The sequence below is a fragment of the Cyprinus carpio genome, chromosome A18, assembly GCF_018340385.1.
Source record: "Cyprinus carpio isolate SPL01 chromosome A18, ASM1834038v1, whole genome shotgun sequence".
Taxonomy (NCBI): Eukaryota; Metazoa; Chordata; class Actinopteri; order Cypriniformes; family Cyprinidae; genus Cyprinus; species Cyprinus carpio.
Genome location: NC_056589.1, coordinates 15,649,320 through 15,664,828, shown reverse-complemented (window position 1 = coordinate 15,664,828; position 15,509 = coordinate 15,649,320). Strand labels below are relative to the sequence as shown.

The following is a 15,509-nucleotide window of genomic DNA, read 5'->3' as shown; positions in this document are numbered from 1 at the left end:
GGGGCTGTTGCTAGGGTCCTCTGGCTTTGATGTTTCAAGGCAGTAAATAGGCTGTTTCTGAATGGCTGCTTATTAAAGAAATTAACGTAGGCTACCTCTCTCTGACCCTTTTACATCCGTCCAGCTTCTCCTCTATATCTATGGGAACTACCCAAAAGACTAATAATAGTAATGAGCAATAGGGATGTTTTGCTTCGCAGGCACCACTAAAAAACCGACAAATTTGGCATCTTTGCCATTAGCCCTGCTTCATTTCGGAGCCTGCTGTCTAGGTAGGCAGCTCACTCAGTTTTTAGACAGAACCGAAATGTTCCAAACTCTGTGTCCACGTATACACAGTGGGAAGCTTTCGCGAGTTCCGTTATACAGCGCGCTTTCCCACAGAGTTCTTATAATATAAACAAACAACTGAGAAACACTTACCTTACGATGACAAACTCAGACAGGAATGAATGAAGATGAAACACAAACAGCGTTCATCTTTCTTCCTCAAAACTAAATTCCTACTACAACCCCAAACTGAATGACAGCCATGACGGACGGAAAAAGTCTCAGTGTTGAGTCTGTCCTCATTGCAGACGACTTAAACTGCTTCAGATGCCATTCAGAGGAACACGTTAGAAATCATTTTTAAATTAAGTTAGACTTTATATCCAGTTTTATTAAACACCAGCACAACTGGATGACATCAACAGCGACTGAAACTGTAGATGGTCTTTACTGGGGGTTTGGTCTGCACATCTGTCGGGGTGTGTGTGTGTGTGTGTGTGTGTGTTCTAAAGCTGGAGCTGCGCAGCATGTCTTATGCAACATTATTGTCGAGTTGATGCTTTAAGTTCTGAAAGTAATGATGTCCAACCAAGTGATCTGAAACTCTTTTTATTTTTGCAAAGCATAACAGTCTGGAGGGACAAATCGAAAAACATTTACTAAATCCCCTCGGGCACGTTCAATTGAGCCAGAAATCCCATGGCCACAGGTATTTGATAAATGATCAATTCAGTTATAGGTTATTTGCAAATGGTGACTGAGGCTAAGTTTTTCAAAGCATCACAAAATGTCAAAAACAAAAATATGTCACAGTCTTTTCAAATTTATGGCCACTTAATGCAAGCATGAAGTAAAGAAAGAAACAGATGCATGTCTATCTCCAACTTCAGTGTTTGCCTGGCCCTTGTCTAGTGTCCAACATTTTTACTTTTACACTGCATTGTTTTGTTAAAGCTACTATAATATAATTACGGCATTTATATGAATCATATCAGTTGCTATACACCAAAACCATATGTATATTATTACTTGTGAGCTATCAAGGTTTTAGGGCTGTACTACATCAGTGTTTTTCACCACAACATATGTCCCATGCTAAGTATTAAAAAGGTAAAATAAAAAAAGATAATTTCCAATTTGGGCAAATGTCTGCAGGATGTCCAAAATTGGCACATGGATTTATTTGAAACAGAGATTATACTTTATAACAGATTATAACAGAATTCCATTAAAAACATTAGGCCTTTCTGTTAAACGTAAATTTGACATGCATGAAAATGCTTATAGCCAAATTTTCACAAAACAACAAGACTTCTCATCACATTTTTGTAATTTACACTGAAAATACATAACCATGGAAAAACTGAGACCACGGGATTCTACATTACACGTCTCATTAATGAGCTAATCGCTAAAGTGCCCAAGAGAATGAGGGACTGAGACCCTCAACACAGTCATATTGATGCATAAGAATGTAATAGGCTGCAGAAAAGGAGGCATTCATTAGTACAAATAATACATTTATACAATACAGTGTGTACAGTATTGCAAAAACATACAATTCATTTTCTGATGTGGTTGGTTGGTTTTGTTTGAAGTAAAATAATTTGGTCTGGGCTCAAATTAGCTGCAGAACTTTGGAATTCATTAATGAACAATCACCATGCAAGCGAATGCTTTTCTTTACTCTGACCTCGGCTGGTCTTCTCACATTTACCTTACTAGTCGCCAGGGCACAGATGTTGTTTAAGATCATTCTTTAGTTTGACTGCAGGATATTAAGGTATAATTTTCGCTGATCTCTTCCAGACCTGCATAAAACAAAATGATCTGCACTGACAACAAAAAACCTTCTACCACAGCAATGTCTCACTGCATGGAGCCAAACTTCTGGAAGTAAGGATCTTTCTTCTGATGCTTCTGACTGCTCATCATCGAGTCTTACATCTCATCCAAACCAAAGTCCTCTTCAGGGAAGTCTCCCACAATTACTGAGAGGGGCTTCACGAAGGCACCATGTTTCGGCTCACACTCAAAGTAACGTTTCCCTTTCACACTAAATCAAGACAAACATGACGCATCAGTTAGACTTTCTCATAAGGTTCACGGAAGGGTCACATTAGTCATTTTCAGAGACATGCTGGTCTTATTCATAAACATAAATAACTTGTGCGTGCACTGACCTGCCATCATTCTTCCCAAGCGGCTCATCATATTTCACACCAACCCAGTAGCCTGGTTTGAAATCTGGTGTACCTGCAAACAAAAAAAGCATTTAAGCACCATTCAATATGACTAGAGAACAATAGCAATAATTTTTAAATAATAATAATAGTTATTATTATTAATATTATTGTTGTTATGACTACTTTATACTTTATGTATTATTATTCTATTATTCAAACATAAAAAAACGATTTAATAATAATAATAATAATTAATTGAAAAAATATTAATAAGTAATAATGCATTTAAAATGCAGCATTTTTCACAAATTTACACAATTCACATAGATCATATTTCTCAGGTCGGAAAACACAGGAATCTGTATATGGAAAAATCACATCTCTAAAGAAACCAAGGAGATGCAAGTCAGGATGCCGTTTTTTTTGCCTTTTGAAAAGCATCACTAGTTGCAACTAGTTGAAATTAGATCATATTCATTTCTTGGCTCTATTTTGAGTACATGTAACATTCAAGTGGTAAATCAGAGCAGTAGATGCGATTAAACCAGGTCATGCAAACAACACAAACAAAGCCTTAATCTGAGAGGTGTGATAGGAAAATGAGGGTAAACTTACCCACAAACATAACAGTGCCAATCTTGGTAGGTTGCCCAGCAACTTCAACTTTGCAGCGGTTCCCAACAGCAATGGACCCAGCGGCCACCTTCTCTTCCTCTTCTTTCTTAGCAAGAGCCTCTTCTTGCTTGGCCCCGTTTTCCTCATTAAATCGACCTAACTTAAAATTCTTCTTGAAACTCCGTATTGAATCTGACAAATAAGAAAACTGAAAAGTTAGATATTTTCTCACATTAACTATAAAGGCACTTATAATGTGTGAGATCTAAATTTCTCAACCATTTACCGTAACACTATTTCATGCACTGAAGCTGAAAATGCAAACGGAAACGTATTGCATAATTAAACCTCGTTCACCCATAATTTTTAACAAAATTTCAACAAAAAGTCAGTATGAGACCCTATCTATTTTTGAAATGCAGGTTATTAAACTTCTTGTGAATAATGTCATGCATATTTACTTGATTTTGTCATTTTTTATCAAAATGTTACCTCCATTTAAACCCTGCACTTTTCTTACAATTGACTGCACAATCACATTTAGTCGATCTGCCTCCATCCAGTCAATGATTGATAGAACCCTGTTCTACTTTTTTTGTTTTTTATTTTTTCAGTTGTCCATTTAACTTACATGTATGTCACAATAAGGAAGATATGATGTGTCTCTATTTCCATTTCATTGTGAGTTAAATCACAGCTCAACTATTTGAGCAGTTACTATAAGTTGCTATAAATTAAATCACACAGCCAAATGTGTCACAGGCAGAAATATGATGTCCTATCTGGATTACCTGCCCTTTTTTCATAGGCTTCATCAGAGATCTCGAATTTCTCCACCTTTGACAAATCAGTGAACTCCGCATTCTGCGTACCACTGCGGTCTGTCACCTGCACAGAAAACAACTCTACAGTGTAAGAGTTCCAGCTTTATTAATGCCATCAAAATGGTTTCAAAATCTACAGAATAGCAAAGTTTTGAAACTCAGGATATCATCATTTCATGAGTCTCAGAAAGGAGTCAATACCCACATGTATTCTGCAGTCATCATCCACATGATAGGAGCCGAGCAGCGCTTCATTGTTGTCTAACTTCTGTAAGAGCTTGTCTGAAGTGCTGAATAGCTCAAGGTCCATATAGGCAGCTGGGGTACCCACAATCAGCTCCAACTTACTCTAACAAACAAAAAACATGTTAAGTTAAAAAATTAACTAAAACATCAATATGATTCCAGATAGATCCGCAGTTTGATGACCTGTGATGTAATATACAAAAAATAAAGTGCAAAAATTGTACCTTTAGGGTACAAGAGCTTGTCACTGGGGCTGTAACTTTGTACCTTTTTTAAAAATGCATCCCTCAAGAAACCTTGCCTTCCCTCGCAAAATATCTGCAGTGGAAATAATATGAAGTGGAAGGAAACCATTTCATACCTTTTAAAAGTGACGGCAACATATTTCAGAGAAACATAATAGTTTTGCGAGAGAATGCAATACTTTTGTGAGAGAAGGCAAAGTTTCTTAGGGGAACACTAATTTTTTGTGAGTGAACGCAAAATCATTGAAATATATTTTTTTCTCTTATACCATATTGTACATCACCATGTCCTTTTAAGGGCTCCATATTACAGAGCCACAATTGCTGTTGTTCTGAATATTAGATATCATGCAAGTGTTCATGGCTGTGATTAGAGCATATTGCCACGTTAAACAATACATCGTGCATTTGCATGTGATCAACATGTTACATCACTGCTTGAAAAAAATTTTGAAATAATGTATATTTTTTTCTCCGAAGCTGCACAGTAGGGGTGCACAGGGCACAAAATATCATAGGGTTAGTTGTAACACACATGCTGGCATAACAACACTTGCGGTATTATTTTATTCACAAAATATTTCATTTCGTCTTGTGTATATATATATATATATATATATATACTTGCGGTATTATTTTATTTGTGAAATATTTCATTTTGTATTTTTTTTTATATATACATTTTTTTTTTTACATTGGATCAGATAATATTTTAAAGAGGCCATATGTTACATATGTTATATGCCTTTTGACACATAACAGGTCAATGTCCTATAAAAACATCCTGTAGGTTTCAAAACTCAAAATTTTCTTGTTAGTTTAAAAACAGCTTTTATTGAAACCAAGCTCAGAAAAAGACTACTTTTGGAATTTGCCACTTTATGACGTAATAGTGTGGCTAAGCACCGCCTCCACAGGAGATTAATGCCTGCTTCAACATCACTGCCTCGTTAGCCCCACCCACTGATACACACTTGTAGTAGGAGAAGAGGAAATACTAGAGAAGCAAGCACAGGATTACTTCAACAGAACCATACAGATGACATTACAAGGCTGTGTAGTGTAAGTGGTGAAAAATAGTCTTTAATTGCCTTCTTTGTGATCCTAACATATCTACATTGGACGCTAGCACTGTTGTGCTATGTCACAAATCAATTTATTTCTCTGTCAGGTCTCTTCATGGAAGATTTGGTGTGTAATGTCATCTATGGGCCATATAACTATTGCATTGTCTGTTTCAAATTACTTTTAAAATACTTTGATGTCATACACAGATTGGTCTGCGCAGCACCGATGCATCTCAAAAAAAGAATGTGACGTATTTGGACATGGGCGTGTTGTCTGACGTCACACTTGGATGGGTTGGATGTCCACGCAGGCTAGTGCTTCTCCACAGCAGCGTTCATCTTTTATTTTAATAAGCGAAACTGTTGGCCAATCATAGAAGTGGGCGTTTACTTGTGTGTCTTGAATGTGCCCCGCCTATAAAAACACCATTCTCCTGCAGAGGCTCAAAAACAGGACAGAAAATAGCCTATTACTTCAAAAGGAAGGTTTTTTGTTGTTGTTGTTTTTAATGTAAAAATCACACTAACATCATAAGTGAACCTCAGAGAACATTATAAAATAATAATAAAAAATGCAGTTCATGACCCCTTTATGCTGTCATATGGTCATATACGTGACGCTCACGTTTCAAATGTGCCTCATGTATGGGTCATATTGTCATATTTTACTTCCATTCTTTTGGGGTAAATAAAGAAAAAAGTATATACTGTAATTATGAAACAAAACCACATATTTGTAATAGACAAGTGTACAATTAATGTGGTTACGAAATAAAATCAGAACCCCATGTAGATTTACACAAAACATATTCAGTTCTGCATTAGGCGACATGACATGAAGTGTGACGTCTCACATATTTCATGTCGGACTATTTGTAATAACCTGCGACACTAAATCACACAAGAGGCATGATCTGGCCTGCCTCACCTTAAACTCTGCGATCGTTACGCCTCGGTTGAATCTCCGGTTCGCCTCGAAGTCGCTGACGGTGCTAGTCACCCGCACGGACACGGTGGGGCTGGTGATGACTGTCACGCTCCCGTCCATCTTCCGTAACTAACAAACTGTGACGCTGCTGGTGTGGTTGAGCTGAAAATCAAATGATGTGTTTGGTATTCATGCAGCAAACTACAGATGTCCGGACAGAATAGTTATTTTTCCATGGCTTCCACTTAAGGTGTAATATTTCTATCTTGCTGGTTACTATGACTAGCCAGTTTTCAAATGCACTCACGTGACAAGCCCTTCACTTTATTCACTGCTTCAGTCAGTAGATCAGTTCCAGACGATCCAAAAATTATAAGAGCAGTTTTCAGAATTCAAACCACAAAAGACGTATATCTCCTTGTTTTAGCTCTACTGAAAAGATCTTCCGTCACAGACCGCGCCACTAGATTCTGGAAGATTCTGCCCACCCATATTGATCTTTGAGCCAATCAAAATTGGCTATTGGGGCGGGACCTTGAATTCAACTAATAAGAAACTTTTAGTCTTTCAGTGGGTGGGGAAAACGTACTGTGTCGAATCGACACATGCTTGCAGTACTGATGTATTCCACGCGATGCTGCTAGAGTATTAGAAACGCCTCAAAAAAGATAAAAACATGCGACAGTACATTCATTTAGAAATTGCTAGTGAATTTCACAAAGAAAGGGCATGTAACACAATCGAAATAAACGTTTGAAGTAGGAAGGCGGAAAACGTACTCTAATAATCATTGCTTTATTGTTTTTATGTAAGTTAGTTATATAACTAGTTTTTTTACATATGACAATAAAAATGTATTTGTTAATGGTAAGACAAATGTTAAGATACTGGTTTGGGATATATACTAGAAACTAGTGTCTCACAAATAGGAAATAGGAATAGATAGTAACCTAACTATTTTAATAGTTCCTCATCAGCAAACGATAAGTACTAGTACCAGATTAAAAGATACTAGTAATTGGTACTGCAACATACATAATAGTAAACAGTGACAAGTTCATATATAAACCACTAACCCTCTCTCTATTTCTCTCTATATTTTTATGTTAGTTAATTGGACCTTATTGGACCCATTTTGTTGAAATACCTTCAGAAGCTGATATAATTTAAAATACACATTAGCTAGAGTGTATACAAACATATATGACAGGAAGAGCCTATAGCCCAGAAACCAGTGCACATTTAACTGTGTCTCTGCAGTGGCAAATAAAGTGAGTCTGAAAACTCCTACTCATTTGTAGATGCCTTGACTGCAAAACATGACTGGTTATGTTAAAAGGCAAGTGTGCACAGGCAGAAGATCAAAGGATTAGGGGTTATGGGCTGAGAGGATAGACAATTGTAGGATGGAGGTGACAGACTACAGACAGATCTCCCACTTTCCTCAAAACAAAGTTTATATTCTTGCAAAGGGATGATATAGGGGTACAGAGCTCTGTTCATCTCATTCTGTCCTTCTGCTTTCAGGTGTGCGTGTCCTCTTTCACATTTAAACCATTACTCTCCCTGTCCATTCAGCATGCAAAGTTTCAAAACACACACACGTCTGGTTCACTATCCCTTGTGGGGACTCCCCATAGGCGTAATGGTTTTTATACTGTACAAACTGTATTTTCTATCGCCCTACACCTAAACCTAACCCCCACAGAAAACTTTGGATTTTTACAATCTAAAAAAAAAAAAAAAAAAAAAAATCCATATGATTTATAAGCTTCTGTACCCATGGGTACCTCAATTTAGGTTCCCACAGTGACACAAGTCCCCATGAGTTGGTGTGTATTCAGGTTTAATTCCCCACCACCAGTATGGAAAAACATGTACACACACACACACACACACACACACACACACACATGTTGGTTTAATTAAATTACTGAGGACATCTAACAACAGAATTCTTCTACTGACACACTTAACGAAACCAATAATGGAATATCAAATATGGTTTATGTCAAAAAACAAAACAAAAAAAGGCCTGATCAAACTGATCAAAGACTTCTAGACATTCATGGGTTTATTACAGTCAGTTTCAATGCATAATATGGAGGGTGTTCAGTAGATAGATAGATAGATAGATAGATAGATAGATAGATAGATAGATAGATAGATAGATAGATAGATAGATAGATAGAAATACACAATAAATACACTTTTAAAGTGTAAAGGAATCCCAGTATTAGTTTTTAGCATTGTATGATATTCTGCATATAACTTGTAAAATATGTTCCTAGATGGAATAAAAATAATAGTATTAATGATTTAGATGTGATTTATGTCATTTGTTGTGTAAATCTTCATGTCCATATGTGATTTAGAAAGCAGTCCTATGCAAAGACGTAAACTTCCAAAACTTGTTTATTGTTTGTTTCTCAATGTGAAACAAATGTGGTTTGGAAAAAAATAAGGATTGCACAATGTAAAAAAGGAGCCAGGTTGAAATGCAGCAGGCCTGTGGTGGATGTCTAGATGGGGGAGGTTGACGAAACGCAGGGGCGTGACGCCCCGCTCTGCAGCAGCGCTCACTCGCCTACGGGAGAATGGGAGAGAGACACAGAAGGGGAGGGAGGAGGAACTTGAAGGAAAAAAGTTACAATAAAAATGGCTTCCTTGTCTTTGGAGTCCACAGAACAAACTGAAAACGGCCCAAAGGAGTCCACGCAAGATGAAGCCAAAGTGAAAGAGGAGACGGATCCGGACGAAGTTTCGGAACAACTGCTCCAAAGCTTCCAGAACTCGGCGCTCAGTTTTTCCACCGATCAAGTCGCGTGTCTGTGCGAAGCGCTCCTGCAAGCGGGCAATGTGGATCGCCTGTGGAGATTCCTCTCCACCATCCCTCCTTCGGCCGATATGCTACGTGGCAACGAGACCCTACTGAAGGCCCAGGCTCTGGTCGCTTTCCACCGGGAGGAATTCAATGAGTTGTACGCCATCCTGGACAGTCATGACTTCCACCCGAGTAACCATGGGTTCCTTCAAGACCTCTACTTGAAGGCGCGCTACAAAGAGGCTGAGAGGTCCCGGGGTCGCAGTCTAGGCGCCGTGGACAAATATCGACTGCGCAAAAAGTTTCCTTTGCCCAAAACCATTTGGGACGGAGAGGAGACGGTGTACTGCTTCAAGGAGAAGTCGCGCAACGCTCTAAAGGAATGTTACAAGATCAACAGGTATCCCACTCCGGTCGAGAAAAAGAATTTAGCCAAAGTCACCGGACTTTCTTTGACTCAAGTCAGCAACTGGTTCAAGAATCGCCGACAGAGGGACCGGACCCCGTCCGGTACCAACAGCAAGAGGTAAGCGCATTGTATTTCGATTTCTCTCAGGCCCGAGAGAAACATTCTTGAGCCAAACTGAGACAAGAGAGCAGTAAACAAACCGCTATTGTGTGCGAGGTTTACACTAGAACATTCTCATTTTACTGTAATTACTCTTCATAAAGGCTTAGTGTGCAACAGATGATAGATTGTTGTATTTAATAAACCCTTGAACATACAAGGAAACATTTTAGTTTGTTAGTTTGAACACAGATAGGTGATACAGATGTGAAAAATGAAATATTTGGTAAAAATTTGCCTTGCATTATAACTGTTAAATGAAGTGTCTGACAAGTGAAAATGACAAGGAGGTCTTAGAAAACACGACTGAAAGCATGTTGCTTTGTTGTGAAATGTGAGATAAGGGCGCCAGGAGTGGCTTGAGTTTCCTGAACTACAATGTCTTTCTGTAGTCCATGGATAGTTAAATCTCAGGACAGAGAGGATATGGTTGAGAGAGCGAGAGAAGCTTCATTAAGATTTAAGTGTACTTACAGTGGTTCCACAAAGTACTTGGAGAGGTAAGCCACACTTAATCTAGGAATTTCTTCAAATAAGATTTTTTTTTTGCATTAGAAAATTTTCAGACAGAGTGCAGTAGTTTCTTTGCAGTCTTGTTTTGTGTGTGTGTGTTTCCCCCATTCAATTAAATGAACTTAATACATTTTAAAACTTTTTTTTTCCTTCAGTGCAACTTGAATTGGGTGCCCTCATAAAAAATAATTGCAGTCACATTTTGTGAGGAATATACTACTCAGGCAAATGTATTTATCTATATTATTTAAAAATATAAATATGTTCATACTACTAATCACAAATTATTTGGAAAGATTTAATCAAATATAATTACTTTAGATGTAGTTGGCTTCGATTTGTTCCATGAAGCATGAATTAATGGAGGCAAAATATCTAAATGTTATTATGATGTCATTCATGCTTATTTCCTACTAAAATCACATTTTGTGCATATACCTACTCTGTGTATTTTCATCAGAAAGATATAATAGAATGCAAAAATACTTATTATGATGTCATTCATGCTTAGTTTTTAGTTTTTTATTTTGCTCTCTTTTTATTCTGTCATTTCATGGTGACTGGTGCACATGTTGATTTAAAAAATGAATGAATCTTAATGTCTGAAACTCGTGTCTTACAAGTGCACACATAGAAGCGTGTCAGTGACCATATGCAGTGCAAGTTGGCTGGTTTCCGTTGAACCACAAGCTTCACTGGGTCTGGTTTGTAAATAATTTAGGTTTCTCCTCTATTGATACAGCTGTCAAAAAGTTTTGGTTGATTGGTAATTGATGGTAGACATTCATTGAAACTACATTTAGACTGTTTGACCAAATGTAATGTTTCTGTCTTTTCTTTAGTGAATCTGATGGAAACCACAGCACAGAAGATGAAGCCAGCAAGGGAGATCTGGAGGATATTGCTGATAAACCTTCTGCTGAAGAGACAGGCAGCTCCAATGCTTCGCTTATATCTTACTCTGGTGCTCCTTGCAGTACTGGTCAGCTTATTCTCAACAGCACTGGGGGATTCTTTACAAGCTCTCATCCACTGCTGCTCAATGGGAGCCCTATACTCTCGGGGGCAGGAACGGGGGTCATCATCAATGGGTTGACACTGAGCGATGGCCACACAGTCACTCTCAGTCCTGTTTCAGCTAATGCACCATTTCTACTAAACGGGGCTCAAGTAATCTCCAAAGATGAACGGGGCATCAGTGATATAGAGGCCCATGGCAGCCTGCCCACTGTGGTTCTGAATCCACAAGCCGGTTTAACTAGCACAATACCTCTCTCGCTTAGCGAGGACGCAAAAACAGCCAGCAGCAACGTCTCTCCATTGGATTTCATCACTCTTCCAGAGGTCTTGAAGAATCCAGATAACACTCAGTCACTTCCTACAAACTTAATGTCCTCGCCCACCATCTCCACTTCTGTCATCTCTCCCACATCTCTTTCTTCAGTGGCACTGGCCCCCAATAATATTCCTGCATCAACAGCTGGCTCCATGAGTTCAGTCATCTCCAGTCCCATGGTGCCACTACAGCCCACACAGACACCTGAAATTGTTGTATTAGGAAAAGCCGAGTCTCATGCACAAACTCGCAGCTCCATCTCTAGCCCTCAGGTGCTGTCTTTACCCCAGGTGGTACCATCAATACAGGGCGTTCCAGTTTCTCAACTGATGCAGCATCCATCTGGGGCCACAGTGTCATCTTGCCCCCAGCTTGTTCCAGTCTCCCCAGTGAATTCACAGTTACCCCATGTCCCCATTCATCAATTTCAGACGCAGACCTTGCACATCGGTCCAAGACTTGTGCAAACACAGCCCCAAAATGGCTTGACCACATTAAGCACCAGTAGTGCTTTATCACTCCCCCAGATGGCTGATGGGCAAGTTACACAAATGCTTACACCTCAGCTAGGAGACGAATCTATTTCAGCCACCCTTCCACAGATACAGACCTCCATGGGAACACAAATCATTCCCATCTCCTCCCCGACTCAAGTTGTGCCCATATCCCAAACCAAAGACTCAGGCCAACCTCAGCTGGTCCCCCTGTCACTGCCTCAACTTATGCCTGTGTCATCTATTGCGGGAACTCCAACTGGAACCCTGTCCTTCCCTCAGGTGGTCCCAGCAAATCCATCTCTTTCGATTCCGTCCCATGGAGGTGCTTTCCAGATTCTGACATCTGGATCTGGAACAGGATTGAGTGTTGCCCAGGGATCAATATGCCTTAGCCCAATAGGTCCTCCTCAGAGTGTCCCTACTGGTACCATCCCAGGTGTTCAGCTTCTCAACTCTGGGGTGATTCAGATACCTTCTGCCTCTCCAGGTAGGTCACAAAAAGAATTTCACAAGCAGTGGAAAACAGTTGTTTGTTTTGTTCTGAAATCACATGTATTTATTCTGTTTTTGTATCCAGGCAACATCCTACTTGCAGGAGGCATTGGGGGCAGCCCCATCCTAAGTGTTCAAAATGGCAAACTCATCCTCACTATCCCAGCTGGCATCCAGTTTGCCAGCATGCCTGTCAAGTCCATCCCAGACCATTTGGTCTCAAGCAACAGTACCCTTGATCCTCAATCCTCCGCTGTACATCCACTTGAGAATCAACCAACACCTTCACTCACTGCTCAAACATCAAATTCACTACAGTCATCTTCTTTGGGGTTTGTTGGTTCCTCTACACTTTACTGCAGCCCCGAGCCAGGGACAATTGCCAACCCAACCCCAGGAGCCTCTCCTAACACCCCAGACTCTTCCAGCACTCCCACTCCTACAAGTGTCCTACAATCCCAGCAGACCCTTAGCCCTGAAAGCATGCTACCACTCAGTCCAATATGTAGCGGTGTGGCAACCGGCCCCCACCTCTCCCAGCCAGTCTGGAGCCCCGTCCCGCTGTCCTCCTCTGCTGGTCTGACATTATTTGACATTCGTGGGAAAGGAGATCTTCCAGAGGACCCTGCTTTGTTGGGCTTGCCAGGCGGAGAGTCCCTCCTGTTGGGCACTCCTCCTCCAGGCGAAGATGTGGAGAGTGATTCTCAGCTGGATGAGGTGGAGGACATGGATGGGGACTCGAAAATTCTTACACAGCTGCAGTCTGTCCCTGTGGATGATGATCTGGGTTTGTAATCGCCAGTCCTTTTGACAACCTACTAGATGCAGTTAGTGTTAAATCTCAACCTGCAAGAGTTGCATTCAACCATGTCCCAAAAGTGAGAGGAACTATGATTTATGACCTCAGAGGTTTGGAGTCTTTCCCCACTCTTCCTTGTGTACTGGAGGTATTCAACCTAATAATGGAGTTGTAGAAAAGAACCTCTCTTTTATATATGGAATTCACTTGTGAAAACTACATATTCAGCAAGGTCATGACAATAGAGGTTGAAAGGCACTGCCATTTTGTCATAGAGAACGTTTATATAACCAATATCCACCTCTAGGAATCTAAGGTTGTATCTACATGGTTTTTGATGAAACGCAGAGCTTGAGGCATGTTACAAGGGCTTACATGACTCCTTAAGTGGCAAAAAGACACTAATATGTCAGAGGCAATCAAGATTATTTTATCTGGGAGTGAAGAGCATGTGGGAATGCCTTCTTTTGTGCCTTACATTTTTGTTACTTTTCAGTTTTATAGATTAAATGACTCTTGACAAGTACTTTTATCTTTAAAGAAGAAAAACAAGTCATATTAGTGTTCCCCCCTAGAGACAATATAATAGAGGTACATGTTTATGCTGGTCACAAAACTAGTGTCTTGGAGTGAAATGGGTCAACTCAATCTAAGTGTGAAGTGAGTCTGAACACGAGCTACGCACTGGGAGCATTCTGTCAGACAGTACAGGTGACTCATAAAGATACCTAGATGCACCAACAGCACCCTGCGCTGGGAGAAGAAAATCAGAAGATTTCAGTGAACTCACAACACTGGGTGGAAGATAAGACTAATTAACCTTTAAATGTGCCTGTGACAACTACATTGGATATAATGCATCCTCACTGCTCAGTCTAGGTGCTGTTTTAATTGTATTTTGCTTTAACATTAAATTGGCTTAAGTACCTTTTATAGGTGAGTAGACGGTGCATGTGTCAGATTTGTAAAGGGCAAGATGCTTGGGTTTTGAACACCCAGTGAAGCACTCTATTTATGTTGTTCTACAGTATATTCCATGTATACAGTATCTTGCAGCGTAAATTTATGATAGCACACTAAACGGACCATGGATATCCTATATTTTGTAGTATGATAGATAATTGACATTGGTTTCCACAGATAAACCATTGAGCTTACTACCCAAGGATTCCAGCTCATAACCATAAAACTGTGTATAAACCTACAGGCTTGAGTGTTTGAAGGGAATTGAAGTACTGAATATTTGTCTATGCAACTGTTCCACATGAACCCTGAGATTTGTTTACTGTTAAAAACAGCCGCTTCTTACACTACAGATCCACCATGTACATATTGAGTGAAATTTTTTTTTATTTTATTTTTTTTATCCTGTTTATCTTGTTTTTTTATATTTCAAAATCAAATGTTTTAACTGTAGAATTTTCACATAGCTGGAGGAAACATCTGTTTTTGCCTCTTCCCCCACTTAATTCTTATCAAATGCAATTTGGTCTAGGTGATTCAAAACTACAAATATGTCTTTTTCAACACAGGTCATTATCATCACCAGACTGATTTGCTTATTGCAGAGCACAGCTCTGTATATTTTGCACATTTTATTGTTTTTATTCATGGAGCATTTACATTTTTTTTTTTTTTTTTTTTTATGGCCCTACGAAATGTGGTGCTATTTTTTTTTTTAAAACCATTCAACTGTACAATAAGGTTTAGTGGAATATTTGGCCTGTGAGATTTTGACTGGTGCATAGTAGTCACCTTTTGTTAACTCTAGCCTTAAGTATAATTGTCTCTTTATGTATTTTGTTTTTAACAATATTTAATGCATTTATCAATCATTTCGGGGTCATTCAACCTTAAAGCTCTTTCCCTCATTCTAGCTTAGGTTTACACTCCATTTTTTGCTTTTGCAATGTGTAGCGATTTATTTTAAATTTAATATTTTTTTTTTTAAGTGTTTGTATTTTACACATTTATGTTACGTAGGACTTGTTGCAATGACTCGCCAAAGGTTTTTTTGTTGTTCTTCTTCTTTCAAGCACCTGGACAATGTTTTAACTTTTTTTTTGGAAAGTAAGGGAATGTGTGTGTGTGTGTGTGTG

General features: G+C 39.1%; 2 protein-coding genes across 2 annotated transcripts; one reads left to right on the top strand and one right to left on the bottom strand.

Annotated features, from left to right (window-relative positions):
- Window positions 1–863: 863 nt before the first annotated feature.
- Window positions 864–6,867, bottom strand: LOC109110207 (tubulin-folding cofactor B-like). The gene is made up of 7 exons (XM_019123249.2): window positions 6,689–6,867; window positions 6,382–6,543; window positions 4,101–4,244; window positions 3,863–3,959; window positions 3,072–3,263; window positions 2,454–2,526; window positions 864–2,326 (listed from the first exon to the last, which is right to left on the bottom strand). The coding sequence occupies exons 2-7, from the start codon at window positions 6,499–6,501 to the stop codon at window positions 2,212–2,214; spliced, it is 741 nt and encodes a 246-aa protein (XP_018978794.1). The 5' UTR covers window positions 6,502–6,543; window positions 6,689–6,867; the 3' UTR covers window positions 864–2,211.
- Window positions 6,868–8,894: 2,027 nt separating this feature from the next.
- On the top strand, window positions 8,895–15,038 carry LOC109110206 (homeobox protein SIX5-like). The gene is made up of 3 exons (XM_019123248.2): window positions 8,895–9,731; window positions 11,129–12,606; window positions 12,697–15,038. Exons 1-3 carry the CDS (start codon window positions 9,040–9,042, stop codon window positions 13,404–13,406), a joined length of 2,880 nt encoding a protein of 959 aa, XP_018978793.1. The 5' UTR covers window positions 8,895–9,039; the 3' UTR covers window positions 13,407–15,038.
- Window positions 15,039–15,509: the final 471 nt, after the last annotated feature.